This window comes from Capricornis sumatraensis, chromosome 16, assembly GCF_032405125.1.
Source record: "Capricornis sumatraensis isolate serow.1 chromosome 16, serow.2, whole genome shotgun sequence".
In the NCBI taxonomy this organism is placed as follows: domain Eukaryota; kingdom Metazoa; phylum Chordata; class Mammalia; order Artiodactyla; family Bovidae; genus Capricornis; species Capricornis sumatraensis.
In genome coordinates, this window is record NC_091084.1 from 34,061,249 (window position 1) to 34,075,513 (window position 14,265).

At 48.0% G+C, this 14,265-nt stretch overlaps 1 protein-coding gene across 1 annotated transcript in view; it reads left to right on the forward strand.

The window, feature by feature from the left end:
- The window catches only part of SORL1 (sortilin related receptor 1), a 164,547-nt gene that overhangs the window by 92,201 nt on the left and 58,081 nt on the right, over window positions 1–14,265 (forward strand). Inside the window, exons 17-22 of the mRNA XM_068989373.1 lie at window positions 1,135–1,307; window positions 2,365–2,496; window positions 4,637–4,728; window positions 6,368–6,614; window positions 7,295–7,433; window positions 13,151–13,324. Of these exons, the coding sequence (XP_068845474.1) occupies window positions 1,135–1,307; window positions 2,365–2,496; window positions 4,637–4,728; window positions 6,368–6,614; window positions 7,295–7,433; window positions 13,151–13,324 (957 nt within the window). The remainder of the gene's footprint in view (window positions 1–1,134; window positions 1,308–2,364; window positions 2,497–4,636; window positions 4,729–6,367; window positions 6,615–7,294; window positions 7,434–13,150; window positions 13,325–14,265) is intronic.

The following is a 14,265-nucleotide window of genomic DNA, read 5'->3' on the forward strand; positions in this document are numbered from 1 at the left end:
GTTCTTCGTTGTCTGACATTAAATCAGTCTCTCAAGCACTCTGAGCTTCTGTTTCTCTGTCTTGAGAGATTGGTGTCTATATTGGAAGAAATAGCCTCGGGTGTTAAAGCTTAGACTCTGGATCCAGACCACTGGAGTTCGGTTTTTGGTTCTGCCATGTAGCAGTTGTGTGACCTTGCACGGGTTACTTAACCTCTGCCCTCAGCTTTCTTATTTGTAAAATCGAATTAGTAGTTCTTCCATTATACAGTTTCTCTCTCTCTCTCTCTCTCTCAAACTCATTTAGTCATCTCTGACTCTGCGACCTTGTGGACTGTAGCCCACTTGGCCCCTCTGTCCATGGAGTTCTCCTGGCAAGAATACTGGAATGGATAGTCATTGTTTTCTCCAGGGGATCTTCTCAACCCAGGGATCGAACCTGGGTCTCCTGCATTGCAGGCAAATCTTTCATGTCTTAGCCACCAGGGAAGCCCATTTTACAGTTGTTACTGGGGTCAAACAATTCCTTATGCATAGTATGTATGTTGTGTAAGTATTTAAGTAGAAGTGGAATCTTCCTGATGATCATGTTGTAATACATTCTGTAGGTGGCCAGGAACATATATATTATTACTTTGAAAATAGAATAGGTTGATATAATTGCTCTGTGTCATGAACAATATTGAATGGGTGAGCAAATAGATTAGAAAACTTAGCTATAAATCTGCAGTGAAAATTTCCCTAGTCAGTGAGATTATGGTGCCACATGACGCGGTCCGTCCTGTGATGAGGAGGGATGTGCTGAGTGGTATGACTATTTTCATATGTGACAATAACTTTTAGGTTGAGCTCTGAAGCTGGATATTGGAGCATGCCTACTATGGAGGGCAGGGCTGTGGAGGACACAGATTTAAGGGGAAAAATAAAGTAGCTGAAAAAGCAGAGATTCATGAATGTCTGAGTAGCTTGGCCGAGGCAGAAATGTTACTGCTTTACTCTCCTTCTAAGTTATGATCCCTAAGTTCTCACTTGATTCACGCCTTGTGCCATCCATGGCTCTGAGGCTTCTGGGTGAGAAAGAGGTAGGTTGGACGTGCAAGGACGCCTTCAGCACCCCCAGGCCCACCCGCCCTCTTGTCTTGTGTGTCTGTGCAGAGGAGAACGAGTTCATCTTGTACGCCATGCGCAAGTCCATCCATCGCTACGACCTGGCCTCGGGGGCCACCGAGCCGCTGCCCCTCACCGGGCTGCGGTCAGCGGTAGCCCTGGACTTCGACTACGAGCGCAACTGCTTGTACTGGTCCGACCTGGCCTTGGACGCCATCCAGGTGTGTCTTCCCTGGGTCTGCTTGTGGGGGCCCTGCCTTGTGACTGCTGAGTCCAGGTAAACCTATTTCAGAGTGTTCTAAGGAGATGGGTATTTGAGGTTTTTAAGTTTTATCTCATCTCAGGGCCAATGGATGACTTTCCAGTTTTCTGTTCTAGTGTTTTCTTTCCCTCCCTACCTCTGTCCTTATGGGAAAAACAGAGGGAGCCCTCAAATCTGCATTCTTGCTTATAAGTGAGGTCTTCCTTTTCCTGCTGGGAAGATCTTAGGGCTCAGTATGTAGCCCTCTTCGTCCCTACTATCATAGCCACTGCCTTGTTCGTGTCCTTCTTTTCAAGCCCTGATATAGTAGCTCTTGACTTCTGTGTAGTTCACGTAATTATCCACTTCAGCTATTCCAAGCACAGTGAAGAACCAGAAAGTAAGCTGTAAAGATCGCTGGGAAGGCCAGATAAATGGCCGTACTTGTAGACCCATGCATTTTAAAGAGAGCTCTTTGATCTTTTTTCATTGCCTATTTAATCCTTTTATAAAAGCAATTCTAACAAGTTTTATCTGGACTTCCAACCCAATAGAAATTTTACAGGGCCTGGGTATTCGAGGAGGTGGGGACAGGGAGGTGGGGGAAGGGGCTGCTGCCCGTGGCTGTCCAAGCAGTAGCACCTGATGATTTGGAACCTCCGAGGGAGGAAGGACTATAAAAAGCAGACACAGGATATTAAAAATAACAGCAGTCTGGTTTCATTTATTTTAAAAGCAAGCAGACTCATGCATCTTGGTCATCTCTACCTCATTATTGTGATACAGCATAGCTCAGTGACCAGTGTTCACGACCATCATGCAGGAAGATATAAATGACTCGGTTCTGTTAAGGTATCCTGCTTCAAACAGGAAGCTGTAATCCATTTAAGAAATGCTTCTAGTGAAAACGGCTTCATGCATGTGGAACACTGCCCTTGCCAGTCAAGCCAGTTGAATAAGCAGGTTCCCTTCGATGGAACTGATTTGGCTGGAGGTCGTGTGAGCATTTCACAGTATTTCTTCTTCTGTCCCTTCAGCGCCTCTGTTTGAACGGGAGCACGGGGCAGGAGGTGATCATCAGTTCTGGCCTGGAGACAGTAGAAGCCTTGGCTTTTGAACCCCTCAGCCAGTTACTTTACTGGGTGGATTCTGGCTTCAAGAAGATTGAGGTATGTGCCTTCCGTGCTGTCTGTGGTTAAGCAAGCAGGGAGGTGCTGGGCTGGGAGCCAGATTTGACAGAGGGGGAAGCCAGTGTGTCCAGCTCCTCTGGAGATTCCCTGAGAATTGCAGAGACGGGGTCCCGTGTGCAAACGGGATGCCTGCATCTGTCAAACAGATTTCATTAAGATACCTGAACACTTGTATTGGGGCTAGCAGCAGCATAGCGCAGTAACTGTAATGATAATGATACCATGGCATTACTATAATGCTGTAACATCCACACTCCAGTAGTACGCTTTTAGTGTAATGAAGATAATATTGTGACTGCCATCCTCATTGTGGTTGTAATGTGGTTGCCATACTCATGTGGTCGTTCTCTGTTGGAACCACTTTGCATGAATTCTCTGATTCACTTCTCACAGCTGCCCTGTAAGGTAGGTCCTCTCACCTCCTCACTTCACCTGTCTGCACCTGAGCTCTGCAGAGCCGAGAGGGGTAAGAGATCATGGGCTCCTAGGCATGCTCAGTTCCTGCGTATTCCTGCTGGGGCCCTGGGGCACCATCTCAATACCTCTTTACACTGACTTCTGGGGAGGCATGATTTGTGTAAGGCGCAATAGAAACAGGGAGACCCAGAGAGACAGGACACATCACACAGCAAAAGCCACAAACTCGAGAGACGGACCTGGGTTCAGTCTTTATCCCTTTTTTTCTTATTTTAAAAAAGTGTTTATTTTTATTTATTTGGCTGCACCAGATCTTAGTTGCAGCACTCAAGATCTTCTTTCGTTGCGGCCTGCAGGATCTTTAGTTGAGGCATGTAAACTCTTGAGTTACAACATGTGGGATCTAGTTCCCTGACCAGGGATCGAACCCTAGCCCCCTGCATTGGGAGTTTGGGATCTTAGCCACTGGACCAGAGAGAAGTCCCCTAGTCCTTATTCTGGTAGCTAAATGACTCAGGTGAGTATCTTATCCCCTCTAAGCTTCAGTTTCTTCATCCGTAAGGTGAAGATTCCATTGTTCAGTCAGTCATTTGGCAGGTGCTGTGTCCCGGCCCACTGGGTGCCAGGTCTGGTTTTAGATCCTGATGATACAGCAGGAGGCAAGACATGCAGGTCCCTGTGCTGAGAGATTAGGTTTTAGTGGAGGAAGCAAAATAACAAAGAAGGAAGCCTGTCTGTCCTGTTGGTGCCATGTGCTGCAGTGAACATCACACAGGGTATGTGATTGCATGACGGGGGAGAGGAGGTGTCTTCGAGGTGACATCTGAGCTGAGCTCTGACCGAGCAGGGATCATTGGAATGTTCCCCTCATGGGACGGTTGAGAGAAAGGGTGGAAGGATGCATAGCACTGGTCACATTCTGAGCCGTGCATCGGTGGTCTTGTTGTTACTCTTCCTCTCTCCTTTTTTAATTGAGTGTGCTCAGCGCTTTGCTAGAAGGATGCAGGTAAAGCTTGACTGTCTATAGGCTCACAGTGTAAACCCAAATACTGTGTGTGAAATGGTGAAAGAAGAGTCAGTGATGAGAACTATGGATGTCCATTGGTCAAGGTGGATCAGAAAGGTTAGCAGAGGAGGGGTATTTGAAGGAAGGATAGGATTTGATTAAAAAGCAGAGGACAGGTCTTTGGGGGATACATGGCAAGAGCAGACAAGAGGGGGTATCAGCCTTGGGGATCCCTGAGAAGACCAGTCTCCCTGCGGTTGTAGGGGCTGATGTGGAGGAGAGAGAATGTGGAGAGAAAAGAATCTGGGGACTCTGACTTGGTGAGGTAGTGACATTGAGAATTTGTTTTATGGATAAAGCAGAGACATTGGTGGCTTTGGAGCTTGGAGTGGCAGAGGCGGGTGGAGTAAATAAACATGCAGCGAACACTTACTTTGTGCAGGTCATCACACCCCCAGAACTGGGGGTGCAGGTGATGCTGGCTTCTCTGTCAGACCCGGTGAGAATTGCTGCCTGAGCCAGAGGAGGGAGCAACTCAATCTGACTGGAGAGCAGGGCAGGTTTCCCAAATCAGTCTGCAGGGGAATCCAGTCACCATAGAGGACCATGGGTGGGAACCAAGAAGGAAACTTTGCAGCGTGGGTCTTCTAAGGAGCTCAGACCCCTCTCAGCCTTTCCCTCTCCTTTATTTGTCAGGTGGGGCATCCAGACGGCGACTTCCGCCTCACCATTGTCAATTCCACTGTGCTTGATCGACCCAGGGCTCTGGTCCTCGTGCCCCAAGATGGGTGAGTGTGGTCCCAGAGAAGATCCATGTGGGTCCAGGGCTGCCACAGAGTCTCTTGGAAATGCAAACTGCTGGACAAAAACTTGTTTCTGATCATTGTGGTTGAAATAATCTAGGAAGTCTTGGAACTGTAGCTTAGTCATCCTGGGCAGCACACTCCATCCCCTTTCTGTTAGCAAGCATCACAGTCTGTTTAGGCACCCAGATGTCTCGCAGCTGTGGGGTGTTTCCCTAACAGAAAGTAGTATTTAAAGTCTCTCTGGACATAGTCAGCCCTGCTTGAATATTGTAAGGAGCCTTTATCTTGAGTTTCACGTGTGATACAAATATTTAAACCATTCCTTCTTTTTCCTGCCCCCAGCTTGTGTTTTCTTACCAGCAGTTTGCATGCAAACTGGAAAAGGGGAAAAGCAGAGGTGCTTCTTATTAATTTATTGCTAACTTAAGGAAACATACCTGAAATTCTGGATTAGTCTTTCTAGCATTTGTGATTGAGAAATCAGTTTTTAAAAGAAAATTCTGAAGGTAACATATGCACTTGGTTAAAAATATTAAAAGAAAGTAGAAATTTATGAAATGAAAAATATTGGTTTCTTCTTTTCGCTTTCACATTTTCTAGGAGTAATCATGGTTAATATTTTCTTGTGTCTCATTCAGAGTTTATTTTTACCCATGTACGTGTGTACACCCTTTAACACACAGAGACACATATGCACACACATGCATCAAAGAGGATCATAGGATATTTACTATTTGCATATTTTAAAAATATTAATATGGTTGGAAGATTTTTTAATCTGAATGCATGTAGATGTTTAGATGTTTTACTGTTCTTTTCTATGTACCATAATGTAACAATTTATAGATTAATATTTTTGTGTATATATATATATACACACACACTTAAATATATATATATATGTATGTATGCACATCTACCTATATATGTATATTTTTTGCTAGCATGGACAATGGGCTTCCCAGGTGACTCAATGGTAAAGAATCCACATGCAATTCAGGAGACCTGGGTTTGATCCCTGGGTCAAGAAGATTCCCTGGAGAAGGAAATGGCAACCTGCTCCAGTATTCTTGCCTGGGAAGTCCCATGGACAGAGAAGCCTGGTGGGCTACTATCCATGGGGTTGCAAAGAATCTGACACAATTTAATGGCTAAACAACAACAAATGTGACCAGTGCTGATGATGAACATGTTTGTACACTCTCTTTGCATAACTTGATTCTATCCATAGATAAATTCCAGTGAAAGAATTTCTGGGTCAGGTAGTTAACGGGCTTTAAGTAGTATAATTAGAGATTACAAGGCAGAACTAACTGGCTGAATGCTTGGCACTTCGGAGGAGTATTTGAGTGTCCATCTCCCCATTCTTTCCCCAATGGCTCAGTGGTAAACAGTCTGCCTGCAGTGTTAGAAGATGCAGGTTCCATCCCTGGGTGGGGAAGATCCCCTGGAGGAGGGCATGGCAACCCACTGCAGTATTCTGGCCTGGAGAATCCCACGGACAGAGGAGCCCGGTAGGCTGTGGTCCATGGGGTCTCAAAGAGTCGGACACGACTGAAGCGACTGAGCACGCACACTCCCCATTCTGATGGGATGTGTGTTTTTCCCTGTTTTCGCCCAGCGTGATGTTCTGGACCGACTGGGGGGACCTGAGGCCTGGCATTTACCGGAGCAACATGGATGGTTCGGCTGCCTACCGCCTTGTATCAGAGGATGTGAAGTGGCCCAACGGCATCGCTGTGGACGAGCAGTGGATCTACTGGACGGATGCCTACCTGGACTGTATTGAGCGGATCACTTTCAGTGGCCAGCAGCGCTCCGTCATCCTGGACAACCTCCCGCACCCCTACGCTATTGCTGTCTTTAAGGTGGGACCTCACCTGTTCCCAGCATTGGGCTACCTGTCTACGTAGGTGAGGAGCAGACTGAGGCAAAGAGCCTGCTGTCTCTGGGTTTTTACTGAGATGCTTATCTAACTTGTAGAAAATCAGCTTGTTTCTGAATTGGAGGCAGTTTCTTTCGGCCCCTAGGGAGGGATTCCAGACCCAGCTGCCAGGGATCCAGGGTGCTCAGCATTCTCGTTTCAAAAGGTTGAAGTTCAAGGTTGGATCTGATGAAAATTCCTGGCTTGCCTTTCAGTGTTGGTAGCCTCCGTTGGGCTCCGAGTTCCCGCCTGTTGTGCGGTTTGCTCTCTTCATTCCCTGATGTCTTGAGATGAGCCCCACCCTGCCTCTTGGGGGCCTTGTCACTTATGCTTCAACCCTGCAACATACAGTAGTCTTCAGATTTTGAACTCAAGGGTTGAGCTTGTGGTCACACTCGAACACTCATCGGATAGTTTCTTTGGGGCGGTTCCTTCAGTGTGGATATTTGGTGAGGTCTGGATAAGAGCACTGATTCCTGCCTTTAACTGCCATCTTGCTCATGCCAGTCATTCATCCAGGGAATGTTAGGTGTCACTCCACAATGGAGTTCTTGTTCTTAATGCGGGTTCTGAGTGAAAGACAGGAGAGCTGACTAATGAGTGAATCTAATCTCATCTTTTTAGAATGAGATATACTGGGATGACTGGTCACAGCTCAGCATCTTCCGAGCTTCCAAATACAGCGGGTCCGACATGGCCATTCTGGCGAGCCGGCTCACGGGGCCCATGGACTTGAAGATTTTCTACCGGGGCAAGACGACTGGTAAGGCAGCATGCCCTCCTTCATCTCTGTCGCGTTGATCTCGCGAAAGGGGCTGGGTGTGGGCAATCCCTGCTGAAGCAGGATCTGGCAGCCTTTGTCTTTGTTATCACGACAACATGCACATTATTTAATTTCTTCCTGATGACATCTTAATTTCTTTTCTAATGATACACAAACAGCTGGAAGACAGCGTGTCTTTGCCTGCCTGGAACGCTGGCGTTTGGTGGGTAATTACACCCTCCTTCTGCCTCTGGCCCCTGACTGCTGGGCGGTGTGGCTTCTCTTGCAGCCCGAGAGGCCCAGCGTACCCTGCATCTTTATTTGGCACCTGGACAGGGAGCCATGCTGTGCTGGGTGCTCAGCCAGTGCTGGTTCCCGATAGGAGTCCTGTCTTCTCTGGTTGCTCAGATGACGGATTGCTCACTGAAACTTGCTCCTCTTGCATGGCAGAGTCTAGTTATAGGATGACTTATTTCTTGTCCTCACCGTGAAACGCTAAACCCCATGAAGAAGGAGGTTTTGTCTTTTTTGCTCAGTAATCTTACCAGTGCCCAGCAGTCAGTCGCTGCTCACTTCATAGTTGCTGAAAGAAGAAGGGATGGGGCAGGGGAAGCCTTGCCAGGCCCTGTAGAGAATGAGTGTCTGAAAGATGATGGGGTGAGGCTTCAAGACCTGCTGCCAGGCTCTGCCTGGCTGTCCTGGGCTCTGAGACTGATCAGTAGGACGCCTTCTTCCTTCTTCATTGCCTGTTCCGTTTGTTGATCTCCCAGTAACACTATTAATTATGGAGGAGAGGGATCAGGACACCCTCCCCCCCATCCCCCTGTGGAAGAATAGTCTCTTTAAGAAGAACCTTCTTTATCTCAGCAGGACTCAGTAGCATCCTGGGTCTGCTGATGGCCCTTTATTGATAGACTGCTAGGTTTCCTGTTTTGAACTAGAACGTGGATGTTGTCTTGTGGTTTTTGGCTGGCCCCATGCTAAGAGAAAATTGACTCTCAGGGGAAGTAATCGGCTATAGATATCACTGCTGTGCTTTTGGGACTGGAGAGGGGAGCATGAGAAAGGGGAGCACACTTAGAAAACTATGAAGAATCCTAGAGATGGAAGTCTGTATTATTGTTGTGCCTTCGCAGCTGACTGTGAGGTGGGCAGGACTGGCATTAGAATCGTGGTTTCTCGATTAGGGAACGGAATCTCACATATGAATTAGCTTTCCCAAAGGCCCCTCTCTTATTTAGGAGCTGGGTTTTTTGTTCCAGTTCTGCCATAAAACAAAGAAGTCACATTCTTTCCTAGAGGAGGTGCCTGTTTTGAAATAGGAAGAAAGAGACAAAAAACAAAAAAAATACAAAAGAAATAAATGAGATAGGGAGAGAGGACTCCTGCTTTCCAGCTCTAGTGGTTGAAATCTCAGGGCTTTTGACAGAGGACACCCACCCCTACTGATCCACCCCGCCGGCAAGCTGAGGGAACAATCAACGTTTCTCCAGGTTACCTCCCCATCTGCAAGAGCAGGTCTGTGTTTTGACATGTGCTTGTGAGCACCTGCTGGCTGAGCACACGGCCTCAGCCCCTGCAACTCCGTGTTCAGATGAACCGGAGAACCCTGGTTTCCCCCCCACAGGCTCGGCTGGTCACTTCATCCTAGCTGCCATGCTGTACCCCTGTGACCTGGAGGCTACTCTGGCTAATTTAAATAAGTCATCAAGGGGAAATGCCGGCCTGTCTCCTGCCTCCAGGGGACCCGCTGTCCACAGATGCAAGGCCGGGGAAGCACGTCTGTCATCTTTCAGGCCTGTATGAGCTCAAGCACTTGCAGTGGCCTCTGGCTGCCAGCACTGCCTGTCTGCAGTGGGTGCCTCTTGGCCTTGAACTTGTTTGCTCCATCCTGCCTGCTCTGTTGGACATGGAGAGCATTGCAAATTTATGACAGTATTGGCCATCCCTGGTGCCAAGCAAGCTTTATTACCTCTGTTGTCTGTTCCTGACACATCCAGGACTTTGTACAAGCCATGTGTAAGGTAATAACAGCAGTGATAAAGGACATTCACTCTAAGGGATTTTGCTGTGTCATAAGCACCACACTGATTTCCTTCGTTGGCTTGTATAAGCTCAGGTTGGAGAATGAAATGGCAACCCACTTCAGTATTCTTGCCTGGGAAATCCTTTGGACAGAGGAGCCTGGCGGGCTTCAGTCCATGGGGGTCACATCAGAGTCGTCATAATTTAACAGTTTCCCCCAAGTCCATTTGTATTATTAATTTTACAGATGAGAACCCGGAAATGAGGTTCAGTAACTTCTCTCCATCACACATTTAGTTAGTGGTGAGAGTTTGGACCATGGCCTAGCTGACTTCAGAGCTTGAACTTCCAAGAAAGCAACAGGCTATGTTCCACCTCTCATCTGTTGTTGGATTAGCAGTGCCCTGGTGTACGACAGTGATTTAAAAGTCTTAGGTTTTAGTGTATTCTTGTTTAGGACGATGAGAATTTTGTTCATGTGCAGTGTTGTCAATTTAGAATATTTAGTTATAAACAGGCGCTTTTTTTTTTTTTTTGTCTTCATACCTGGTTGTTCTTACACAGGGTTCCTGGAATTAACTCTTCGTAGAGAGTGTTCTTTTCTTTAAACAACTCTCTCAGCAGGGCTACTGGTGTATTCAGTTGATGCTGCAATGGGTTAAACTGTTTTGGAGTTCTTGGACTGTTCCTTCAGAGCCTGCAGGAAACACATAGTTTTAAATATCTATCATGAGGGTGACTATTTACCATACTGGGTGGATCTGATTTTGATATTGTCGAGTGTGTGGATGGTTAAGCCAGATAATAGCAGTGTTGGCTTCTCAGAGGGTTCTGGAGAAATTTTCCAAAGAGGAGATCTGTGAATGTCCTGGATATGCCCAGTGAAGGCCTCACAGGGCTAAACGTTTGGTCTCTGACAGGGACGTCTTTGGAGACGGAGGCTGCCAGCTGCCCAGTCTTCACGCGGCGCCCCTGGCCCACACGAGACCGTGGTGCCCTAGGGCAGGGCTCTCTGGCTGTGTTCTGATGGAACTCTGCCACATCTTCCCTATGTTCTCCCAGGTTCTCTGTGACCAGTGCTCCCGTATTCTGTACTGTGGCTTTGTGTGTTTATTTTAAATATATATATATATATATATATTTATTTATTTCTTCATTCATTCCTGTGGCTGTCCCAGGTCTTAGCTGCAGCTCTCGGAGTCTTTAGTTGCAGCATGTGGAATCTAGTTCTCTGACCAGGGATCGAACCCAGGCCCCATGCATTAGGAGTGCAGAAGGGAAGTCCCTGTGCTGTGGCTTTGGACCTGCCCACACGTGCCTGCCCTGCCTACTCCTTTAGGATCAGTGACTTGGTCGCACGGTTTGGGGTTTGTCCCTGGCCGTGCCTCTCAGATTACAGTTTCATTCATTCCTGTGGGAGCCAGTCTCCAGAAATACTGCTGCTCCCTTTGGGTTCTGTACTTTCAGTTTTCTTCTTTGGGTGGAATCACTTACCCTGCATGTGAAAATGTCACTGATGCTATTTCACAGACTCCATGTGAAAATACTCCTGTTGATGAGTATTTGTTAAATATTCTATTATTGTTCAATTTCTTGGAACATCAAATGACATGGTGTCCTTTGAATACAAAGAACATGTTCCAGAACCCCAGATGGGGTTGTTTTTGTTATTTGCAGCTCGGCATTCGCTCCTGCAGCCCACAGCACGTGCATTTGAGATAGCGGGACAGGCATCTGCCCACGGAACAGATGAGAGGGAGCTAGTTCCTGGCATCTCTGCTCCCATCAGCAGGTTATTCACTGTGATGATCCAGCCTGTCGGTTGATGGAGTCTTTTGCAGACCCCTTTGAATGTTTCATCAAACAGATCTCCCCCGGTTGTGTGTATTTTATCCGCTTGGTAATGCCTTGTGCTCTTGGATCCTTAGCATCAAAGCAATACTGTTGCTGTATCATGAGGAATTTTATTTTTTACGTGTAGTTTATACCAGTTAAACACTGAGGAGACGCCAACACATTTGCAGCTTACGTGTATGTCATCACTTGTCTCATTACCAGTTTTCATGAATGAACCCTGTTTCCCTGCAGGCCAGGATGGCATAGGCTAAACTTTGGCTGGCTGGAAACAGATTACTTAGATTTGATTCTGGTGGGGTCCTCTGTCCCTGAGAGGGCACAACTGAAGAATCTTTATCAGCTGAGTTTTACCCAAGCGTTTACATTTATTTTCCCCAATTAAACATTTACTTATTTATTTATTTTTGGCTGTGCTGGGTCTTTGTTCCCAGGTGGCGCTAGTGGGAAAGACACATGGCTGCCAGTGCAAGAGGTATAAGAGACACGGGTTCAGTCCTTGAGTTGGGAGGATCCCTTGGAGGAGGAAATGGCAACTACTCCAGTATTCTTCTCTGGAGAATCCCATGGACAGAGGAGCCTGGCAGGCTGTAGTCCATGGTGTCACAAAGAGTCAGACACGATGGAAGCTACTTGGCACACATGGGTTTTTGTTGTTTTCTGGGCTTTTCTCTAGTTGTGGCGAGCAGGCTTCTCTCATTGAGGTGGGTTCTCTTGTTGAGGAGCGGGGGCTCTAGGCATGTGGGCTGCAGTAATGGTGGCACATGGGCTTAGTTGCTCCGCAGCACGTGGGACCCTCCTGGATCAGGGGTGGAGCCCTGGTGGATTCTTAACTCCTGAGCCCCCAGGGAAGCCCCTATTCAGTTTTGATTATAAGTAGTCACAGGCAAAAAGAAAAACACACAGTTCTTAGTTTATATGACTTTCACGTTGCTTGATGATTGTATCACATTTTCAGCTGTTGAGAAATGGTTTCCTCTGTTATAGCTCCTCTGTCTCCTTCCCAGAAGGATGCGGGGGATAGAAAACATCTCCGTCACTGTGCATCCACAAACGTTCTCTCTCTCGAGAGTGCGGTGAAGGATCGTATGGACTCTAGCTGGCATTCTCTTTGGGAAGCTGAACCACAGAAAAGATGGGAAATAGTGGACTAGATCAACATTAGCTGATCCTTATGTGGGCCCGTTGCCCATGGATTTATTGCCTAATGGGTATCGGGTCGGTTCCTCACTGAGCTCAGCGGCTGTGCTCTGATAGCACAAAGGAATTAAGGAGGCAGACTTGGATTTTTGTCTGGGGCCTGCAGGTGCTTGGGTGTATGTTTGTTCTAGTTAAGGGCTTTGGGGTCACAGGGCACAGAAAACCGCTCAAGGTAAAAGTGCTATGGGAAGAATGAAGGGAGATGGGAAGGAGCCCGAGAGAGGAGGCACAGGTGTGTTGATGGGGACTGGGGCCGGGCCCGGCCGAGCCCCACAGCCCCCGCAACCCGGGTACCCGTGTCATCCTTCCTTCTCTTCCTAAGTCAGCTCTATCCTCTTGATGCTGCAGACTGATCTTACCTGCCCCCCTCTGACTTGCGCAGGTTTTTGCCTTGCATCCCCTGAGACACCCCCGGGCGACGACCCTCTTCCCCGCAGCAGCTCCCTGCCTACCTTGTGGTGTCTCACCATCCTCCATCCAGATTCCCAGTGGGCTTGGTTTCGGGGCCATCCGATCCAGCTGGGGCCCCACTCATGCTCGCCACTTCACCTTTTTCTTCCTGTAAAAGGGTCTCAGGCCTGCGTTTGGCGCCCCCTGGTGTCTGCTAACCCGGCTGCTGCCGCCTGTCTCCTCTCCAGGAAGCAATGCCTGTGCGTCCCGGCCTTGCAGCCTGCTGTGCCTGCCCAGGGCCGACGGCAGCAGGAGCTGCAGGTGTCCAGACGGTGTGTCCAGCAGTGTCCTCCCGTCCGGGGACCTGATGTGCGAGTGCCCCCATGGCTACCAGCAGAAGAACCACACGTGTGTCAAAGAAGGTGTGTCCCCTTCTCCCTTTTCTGCCCATCCTCCCCCTTTGATGTGTCCTTGATACACTCGTGTTGGGGTTTTTGAAAATGCCCAAGGTAGACAATAAAACCCTCTAGACACGGGCATCCTAGTTCACCTTCCAAGGCCCGTGGTCCCTCAGTCCTCACCCAGGGCAGGCCCGCACTGTTCTTTTAAAGATGAGTTGCTTTTGGGTTAAATGTCGGGGCATGCAGACCTTCCTGTGAGGGCACCTTTCTTTTCTTTTTCTGCCTCTTCCTCTCCTCATCCACCCCACACCAATCATCCCCAGCTCCTCCTGCTTCTGTAAGTGTGCAGGGTACAGTTGGCCCACCCTGACTTTAGCAAAGGACTCCTGCAGAGCTCACCTCGTCTCATCCAGCAGTTCCCCTCCCTGCCCAGCCTAGAAACATCAGAACTTTCTGACCAGTTTTGCAAAGCACTTCGAGTCCTTCCTCTTAAGCCACAGCCAGATGCCTGCAGCAGCCTCACCCCACTCCCCCTTGGAATCTGAACACACAGACTCTAACATGTCACCTTGAAAACCTGTTACATCTTTCTTTCCTGTCTAGTTTTTCCTTTTACCACTTCCCCAGTCCCCAGCCTCACATTTCTTTCGGGAAGGTGAGCCCCTGGCAAAGTATCCTGTTGATAAACATGGCCTGGATTCCTACCTTTCCTTATTCTCAAGCTTGTATTTGCTTTGTAATCATAACTTCCCCTGTCACAGCAGCCTTTGAGTCCAGGGAAGCAAAAACTGCAAAGTGGCCTTCTGGGCCCTCTTAAAAAATACAGATGGAAAAAAGATGAGCCTTTTTGTCTAAGACACAGGGCACTCTTTCAGGCACTGGTCATCATCTTAAAGTTGTTTGGAAAGAAATGGGGTTAACACTGAATTGCAGGAGGAGGAGAAAAGGGCCTTTCTGTATCC